Here is a 9,138-nt window from a genome sequence, read left to right as displayed (position 1 = left end):
ATAAGATGAACATCAACAAAAGCAAAACGAGGATAATGGAATGTAGTCGAGTTAAGTCGGGTGATGCTGAGGGTATTAGATTAGGAAATGAGACACTTAAAGTAGTAAAGGAGTTTTGCTATTTGGGGAGCAAAATAACTGATGATGGACGAAGTAGAGAGGATATAAAATGTAGACTGGCAATGGCAAGGAAAGCGTTTCTGAAGAAGAGAAATTTGTTAACATCGAGTATAGATTTAAGTGTCAGGAAGTTATTTCTGAAAGTATTTGTATGGAGTATAGCCATGTATGGAAGTGAAACATGGACGGTAAATAGTTTGGACAAGAAGAGAATAGAAGCTTTTGAAATGTGGTGCTACAGAAGAATGCTGAAGATTAGATGGGTAGATCACATAACTAATGAGGAGGTATTGAATAGGATTGGGGAGAAGAGAAGTTTGTGGCACAACTTGACCAGAAGAAGGGATTGGTTGGTAGGACATGTTCTGAGGCATCAAGGGATCACCAATTTAGTATTGGAGGGCAGCGTGGAGGGTAAAAATCAGAGGGGGAGACCAAGAGATGAATACACTAAGCAGATTCAGAAGGATGTAGGTTGCAGTAGGTACTGGGAGATGAAGAAGCTTGCACAGGATAGAGTAGCATGGAGAGCTGCATCAAACCAGTCTCAGGACTGAAGACCACAACAACAACAACAACAATGAACAAGTTTTCTGAAGCTGTCATGGAAGAAGTCAATGCTCTATTTCTGCAACCACGGTCTCACAGTTCTCACAACATCTTCATCAGAAGCATAATGATGTCTTCGCAAATCGTCTTTCATTATCAGGAGCAGATGGAAGTCAGGCGGTGCTAAATCTGGACTGTATGGAGGATGCTGTACGGTGGTGAGATTCAGTCTCTGAAGTTCTGCTGTGGTGGCATGTGAAGTGTGTGGTTTGGCATTGTCATGCTGCAGGAAAACATTTCCCTTTTCCTTTCAGAACCTTGTTAGCCGTTGTTTCAGAGTTCGCAGCATTGTGATGTAAAGCTCTTAATTTATTCTTGTTCTACAATGAAGGAAATCAATGAGGATAACATCATCTGCATCCCAGAGCACTGCGACCATGATTTTTCCAGATGAGAGCAGCGTCTTGAATTTCTTTTTCTGGGGCAAGTCTTTGTGTCGATTTCCATAGACTGACGTTTCGTCGCCATGTCGTAATGGTGTACCCATATTTCATCTACTGTCATAATTGAATGGAGAAAGGCATCACCTTCATTCTCATAGTGCAAGAGGAGTTCCTGGCAAATTTCAAGTCTGTGAACTTTAATTTCAGGAGTCAGCGTCTGCGGTACCCATCGTGCACAGATCTTCCGATAGCCAAGCAAAGCAATAATGTGACCCACATGTTCTTGTGAAATGCTGATTGTGGTTGCAATTTCTCTCTGAGTGATACAACGATTGTCCTTAATCAATCTTTCAACATTTTGCTTGTGAAACTCGGTGGTCGCTGTCATAGGACGTTTCAACTCTTTGTTTGTCACGCAGGCCAGATGTTCCTGCCTCAGTGTCTTTAAACTTACTTACCCAAAGACACACAGTACTCTCATCAACACAATCACCATAAACTGCTTTCATTTTCTGATGAATCTCCTTTGCGGTGACACCTTCTGCTGTCAAGAATTCAGTGACTGCATGTTGCTTAAATCGCATTGACCGACTGTCTGCACAGGATTCCATACTTCACACTGTAAGAACACAACCGTTCAATGCTAAGGCTTTCCATCAACTGGAGCTGTAGAGAAGAGGCTACGGAACAAGCCAGTACCTGCCGCATACCAATGCTGCCAACTGTTGAAGTGTTACGAAGGTGGAGGCATTAATTTTCAGTCAACCCTCATAGTAACCTAGATGAGTCAAATATGCTGGTAAAAACAAAAGAAAATTTGTAGAGTTCTGTATTACCTACTTGCTGAATATCAGTATTGTGAATGTTGGGCATTCTGATGTTTGCAGTCACTTTTGGAAGTTAACAGAAACCAGGCATTTCAGGTAAAAACTCATACAATTGTGATGCAAATGAATTGATTAATTAATTTTTGAGAAGCTTTGTGGATGACAAATTCAGAAACTCTTCAAAATGGATAAAATTAGTTACTGTCTCTTCCAAATCACAGCAATTATAAAATAGAATTATCTGTGAATACAGAGTATTTTTTAGAGAATATGAAAGTGGAATCAGTTGTTGTACCTTACCAAGGAATTGATATTTATCTAAGTTTTAGCAACTTCCCCAAAAGAGGCTTTAGTAATTCAAGAAAAAATTTTAATTTTTAAACACTTGGAAACTAAATATTCAGTAATTAAGATTCAAAAACAGTCAGTCAGATAAAAGGATACGATACTCTGACATACTACCTGTTGTACTGCTGGTCCAAGTGCACTTAACTTATTCATCATGTCAGACTGATACCATTAAGATGATGTTCATGAATGTGGAACAACAGGAATAAACATAAAGAAAAATGAATAACTCTTAGAAACTTAATATGCTCACTATATTAAGAATGGATTATCACAATACTGCTTATAAGTTGCCGAAATGTAACCTAGTAAAGTAAAAGGAAAGCCACTACTGTGTGTGGGTGTAGAGGGGGAGAAGGGAGAGAGGGAGGAGGGGACAGCAGCAGCAAACATCTTCTTCTTCAATTATATTTGACTACCACAGTGTACCTTCTATTGGTTGCTTAAAATTTACACTCTTCCACTGATAGTTTTAAAAGAAAACATCTTCAGCTATAAAAGGGACCTGTTTACAATACACTACTGTTTGGCATGTATTTTTACAATGAACATTGCTACTTGTCTTGTAGCAGAATGGATTTTTTAATTTTTCAATCTTAATATTCATGTGGCATTTAGGAGTGGCTAATGAGATAAACTTTTTTTAAACTGGTAATTATTCCCAATTTGTTGCTTTAAATAAGACAGCTTGTTGAATGCCTTTGCCTCCTTGTCTATAGAATTCAGAAGGAGTTATTATATACTCTGTTCCAAAGCCTCCCTGACAGTTATTTTTGTGTTCAGTATTGCAATTAACTGATGTTACAGTTATGCTGAAGAATGTAAGTTAGGAGACAACCAGGTGGATATTAACTACTTTAAGTGACATTAGTACAAGAATTTTAGGAAGTTTTCAATGACAATAGTGAATACATGTTTTGCTGTTCATTTTGGTAATGAGGCTTTGATGACAACTTGTAATCATTACACTACTAAAAGAGTCACAGTTGTCATCTTATCGTCATTACACATTATGGAATGGAAAGAATGGCTGTATGATAACATAATAACAGGAAACAACTGTTATGCAGTTCAGTGAAATGCAGAACGCAGATCTGAAAAACTCAATATCTTAAAGCTTTAAATATTTATTTCTCTGCATTTTGATTCTCAACAGCATATAACACATCAACTACAATATATTTGTACTGTGTAACATGGTGAAATGCTTGAACCACTAAGGCCTCTGACTATAAAAATCATCTTACACCTCTCTGATTATTTTCAGATTGAAATACGAAATTTTTGATTATAAGCCTAAAATTACCTTCTGTTTTCTTTATCACAGTGCAAAGATGAACATTGAACAGCTTTGTGCAAATATAAATAAAATCAAACACAAAGCTTATACTTTGTCATACACACACTTCACATATTATTATTTATAATTTACCCACAAAATGAAATATTATAAAAACATTATCAACAAATAAGATCAATCATTTCACAATCACTCACTGCACACCAGTTACAAAATTTTCTAACTTGCCTATAACTTAAAATTTGTCTGGTAGTTTCAAAATAATTAATTTTAACAATTTTTTAGAAGATCTGAGCTATTTTTTAAAAGGCTAACAATCAGTTTCCAACACAAATGATGGGAAATAGCATAACATTTGGTACAGAGTAGATTACTTAAAAGGAATCAAACATATTTTCAAAAAGGCACAGTGCAACTGTCACAGGTAAGCTTTCTGTTTTTAACACATAAATTTCATTAACTGTACAAACATACGTGAAATACAGATTCTCGCAAAAATCTAACAAACATTCACAAATACCGGCATCGTTTCATGTCCTTAGAGTGGCATTTTCAATGAAGGAATGTGTATCTACACAGTCGGCACACAGTCTCATAGATACAAAATATGGGATACACAATTGTTTCTAATTCAAAATCAGTTCATGTTTTACATTTCAGTTATCCAAAGAATTCAACTGATGCAAATTTTATTTGAGGCTGAATATTCTGAAAACATAAATATGTGCCTTATAATTAATTCAGTATGCTGCACATCACTTTTTTCAGTAATTTTGTGTTCGAAAATATTATTAAACAGGGCTCTGAGGATTTTGGTTTGAGAAGCTGTTTCAGAATATATCCCAGTTAAAAATCTGAAATATTTCCAAAAATTCAATTTTGCTGACACCATAACACCTAATTTATCTTCTACTGATAATTAACAAAAATCTTCAGGTTTAAGTACATGATACAGAATGAAATACAGATAATGACAATTTCCTAGAAATTGCTTCTGCAACACATTTTCACGACATTTCCACAGTGTCAATGAGATTATACCAATGTATTGTGCTGAGAGAAACGAAACAGTTGAAATACATTTGTCATACCAAATGTTATCCAAAGTATCCACAGCATGATTATAAATACTGACAGATATAAAATTAAATAACAGCTTCAGAATTTCGATCTGTGTTGCAGATTCGTACAGTACCGTAGTACTCTTACATACACCCATCACACAAAGAATAAATGACTAGATTAATATCATATGTTCAATTATAAAACTGTGGCAATCATTTCACAGTACCAGAATCCTGATTTGATTATTTGCATGATTCCTAAGTGTACTGTAAAATTTGGCAGATAACAGAATGAAAAATTTATAGCTCATTTGGTGGTTTGAAGACACGTGATGCATGAAACTTTTTTTTCTTTTCACTGTTTATCACAGAAGAAACATCATTACGAGGATTGGTGGTATGCAAAAACAATATGATTATGATTATGAATGAACTTCTGAAAACAGCATAGCCATAATTTATTTTATAACTGAGTGAAGTAGAGAATTTGACTCTAAAGCTTATGATTCCATAATTAATAGAATTATGGTATAAGATGACAGTATTCTGGTTGCTTCAAAGACATGGGAAGAACATCTGCAAACAGTAGATGAAATGCTAATCAAATATGAGTCATTATAAACCTAGAAAACTGGAAATCAGATTTAAGAAAATTAAATTCACAAACCACTTGATTTTAGGTTTAGGTTTAATTTTAAAAGCTTTTAATCTTAGAGCTAAAATCACATGCAACTGTTGCAACGTATCTACTGCTGTTGCAGTTGTATTGAAGAAAGTCATAACACCAGACAGTTGTAGGGCAATGTACCTGCATAGAATCACACTTGATGCAAGGAATGGCTGTTGACCCTCAAGATAATGAAATGTAACTTATTGTGCATAAATTAGCAAAAACAAGAAATATATTTAGAGTAAACATTTGGTGGTCAATCATTGAAAGCAGTTTTGACCATAAAATAGTTAGGAGTATGTGTACAGACTGATTTAAAGTGAAATGGCCATATCAGAACAGTGGCTACATCATTTTTAAAAAGTATCTAAACAATTGTATGTGTTCCTCTGATTAGATGGAACTTTTCTGAAGTTTTCACAAAAATTACGCATTGTTCAGTCTGCGGCAGAAAATGGCACAGTGCTTTTGAGTGGACTTTTACCTTATACTTGGCAGTGACTTAATGGTTTTCACAATTATGAAATTTTAAAAAAATATTTGTAAGCACCTGGAATGAGGGCACCAGAAGAACTGGCAAACTGACTGGCCTCTGAATCTGCATGGCTGGTACCTAATGCTTACTCAACTTATGAGAACTTTGAAACATTAGTTAGAAAATTATTGCCACTCAAAGTAACTAACATCAGGTGCTAAACTGGATGCAGAACTGCAACTTAATAACATAAAGTAATGTAAAAAACAGCAACATAAGAACACAGTCATCAGATGTGTTATCTAGAACTGTTGATTGTCAAAGATAGCAAATCATAAGTGAGGGTCTATTTCAAATGATGGACCACCAATAAGATTTTCTGACATAACTTAATGGTGCAGTTAGATGATAGGTAGAAATATAAACCAAAGAAAAGCTAGGAAACTATGTCTTCACAACAACAACTAAAAGCATTCAGCTTACACTGTACAAAATTTTGAAAATTTTCGGAACATCTTGTGGTATATGGTTTCAAAAATGCAAAGTAGTAGTGAAATTTACAAAACCACTCACGCTTCATAATAACAGCAGATTTGAATATAATGGATAAATAAAGTTTAGAATCACTTTGAGCAATGAAAACAGACATATGGGTTTCAGTTAAATGACACTTGAAGCACAGAACTAGGTATGTAATGTTGTTGGATAAAACAGTGTTCCTTGAAAATTGCCAACAAAATTTAACTAGATGTTAATCAACAGACACAGCAAGTGCTATGTGATTCATCTGTTTTTCCATGAATTGACAAACTGGTCAGGTTCTGTTGCTAATTTTATGTCCATTGCAACACATAGCAGAAAGGAGCTGTTCTTCACATACAAGAAACGTTTTTGTAAAAAAAAATGCCTTTATACCTGAGGAAACATTTGTTATATTTCTTAAAAATGTCAAGGTTTATCAACCTTTAGTCTTCAGTTCTTTTTTTACAAACAAACAAAAAAAGTGTTGTGTGATTTGTATTACATTCTAATCAATTCAAAAAACATTTAAATCACTCATTCTCTTTCACACAATCTCTATTATGTACAACATGTCAAATAATTATTTATCTACTGTACTTGGCACCTTAAAATTATGTTTTATACTAAAATTTATTTTCACAGCCATGCAGACATAATGTCTGTTTAATTAATATTTGTTGCTTGTTTTCGTGTTTAAAATAATATGTGCTTAAAGGCATCTGAAAGTAATGGTCAACAATCTATTGCAATTAATAACACTATATTTAAACTAAACATTCACCTGCAGATGGTGTTGGCACACTTACAACAACTGCCTCTGAGCACCTTTACTTTAAATTACAAATTATATTTTTTGTTTGATTTCTTAAAAAATAAAACAATGCCAGTATTTTATTACCAGCATTTGTATAGTCAGTATTCATTTTAGCAACATTTAAGAGGTATATATGTTAAGATACTACACTACCTATAGGTAGTTATATATGTACACATGTTGACAGCTTAGACTGAAACTGAATAGCAGAAGGCAATTTATCAGACTATGCTTTCTTTTTCTGATTGTAGATCACTGTAACCACTGTGAATGCCTTTTCTCAATGATGCATCACTTGTTCTGAGACCATTTCCATTGAACAATCCTGCAAGCCAACTACGTATAGAATTACGAGCTAGTGTTTTCTTACTATGTCCATTAACATTAGCATCATTTCCTGGCATTTCTTCCAACGAGCGCCATCGTTTATCAGGATGGAAATCAGGAAGCGGTTCAGCCCCACTTTTCCCCCTTCTCAGCTGACGTTTCACAGTAATAGTCTCATCAATATCTGAAAAATTTTGCAGAAGAGGTGTCTGAATGTCATCAGTGCTGCTACCCCCACACACATTGTTACTCTGTGGGGAAAGAAGAATAGCATCACCATTTGGGAAATTGTTATTTACAGCATGGCAGCGCTCTGAGGAGAACTGCATGGCAGGAACTAATTTACCACTGCAACCCACACAGTTTTCAAGAGATCGAGAGCTTCTCTTAGGTACTTGCAAGTTCAGTTGTAGATGCCCAACATTTGTTGAGTCATAGTCTGGCAGAGGGTCTAATGATCTAGCCTCTCTAAGAGTCTGAGGGAATGTACTGCGACTATTATCTTCTAGAAACTTATTACCACTAGTAGTCTCCACAGTAGATAATGCTCTCTGACTTTGGTTGATTGATGTTTTGTTAACACAGTTTTCGTTGCAATCCTCCACTGAGAGTACTGACTGACTTTCAAGAGCTGATGCACTCAACGTAGTTCTAGATTCACTTACATCGTTTATATAGAGTGGGGACAGTTCTGCACGTTTTGACCCACTGCGCTGGCTATGATTTGCTACAGGACTAGAGTTATTAGCAGCATTACATACTGCAAAGGCACGAAGAGTAGATGCACTTTCAACATCTAAGCTATTTTCTCTTGGTATGCTGGACTGACGTCTGCTGCCTGGTCCAAAACCACCACAGATTGAAGGTTGTCGAGAGTCTGTGTTCATCTTAGGGCTACGCCTCGGTCGACAAAAAAGTGGTGGTAATTCAGTAAGATCAACCTGAAACAAAGTCACAAATGTAGTCATAGATAAATTACTTGAAACAAACAAATGTATTTATATTACAACATCAGCACACAGATGTACCTACTCCAAATGTGTGAAAATAAGCACTTAAATTAAAAAAAAAAGGTGGTTGCTTAAAAAGTAGTGAAATTCTCTTTGTTTATAGTGTCTAACTTGATGTATAAGTGAGATTTTATACTGCAATAAAGGCCATCACAATCTTTGGGAAGTCTCTCTTTGTATTTTATTTCATGAAAGAGTCATTTCAGAGGCTACCTTCTGCACTGTTTGGTCATGTGTGTGCAATAGCAATTCAAATACAACAGAATGTAATCTAAAGCCTGAAAGAATATGCTTCACATCTCCTGCTTCATTTATTACCGGATTTATTGGACAATGAATTAGGGTTTATTGAAGGACCACTAGGCACTGTGTTTGCTAGAGACATAATGGATTACATTATCAGAATAGAGACAAAAAGATGTGACTGACTATTCTGGTAGAGGAACATGATAGCAACTTAAGCCCCAGCTGAACTGAATTGAACTGATCAGAATGAACTTTGGAATAACCATCACACATCGTAAAAGCAGCATTCATCTGATGTTTACTTTAATCTCATTATGAGTGATTCAACAAAATCAATTAGTAAATCTGACATTCTGAAAATTTTTTGTTGAAGTGGCACCTTATTACATCAGCAAAATAAGTGAAGGGGTAGATTGAAGATGT

At 35.2% G+C, this 9,138-nt stretch overlaps 1 protein-coding gene across 1 annotated transcript in view; it reads right to left on the bottom strand.

The window, feature by feature from the left end:
• Positions 1–3,394: 3,394 nt before the first annotated feature.
• The window catches only part of LOC126416036 (receptor-type guanylate cyclase Gyc76C-like), a 474,092-nt gene continuing 468,348 nt past the window's right edge, over positions 3,395–9,138 (bottom strand). The window contains exon 21 of the mRNA XM_050083502.1: positions 3,395–8,400. Within this exon, the coding sequence (XP_049939459.1) occupies positions 7,354–8,400 (1,047 nt within the window). The 3' untranslated portion in view covers positions 3,395–7,353. The remainder of the gene's footprint in view (positions 8,401–9,138) is intronic.

This window comes from Schistocerca serialis, chromosome 1, assembly GCF_023864345.2.
Source record: "Schistocerca serialis cubense isolate TAMUIC-IGC-003099 chromosome 1, iqSchSeri2.2, whole genome shotgun sequence".
Lineage (NCBI taxonomy): Eukaryota > Metazoa > Arthropoda > Insecta > Orthoptera > Acrididae > Schistocerca > Schistocerca serialis.
The sequence above is the reverse complement of the archived record's forward strand: the minus strand, read 5'-3'. Positions and strand labels throughout refer to the sequence as shown.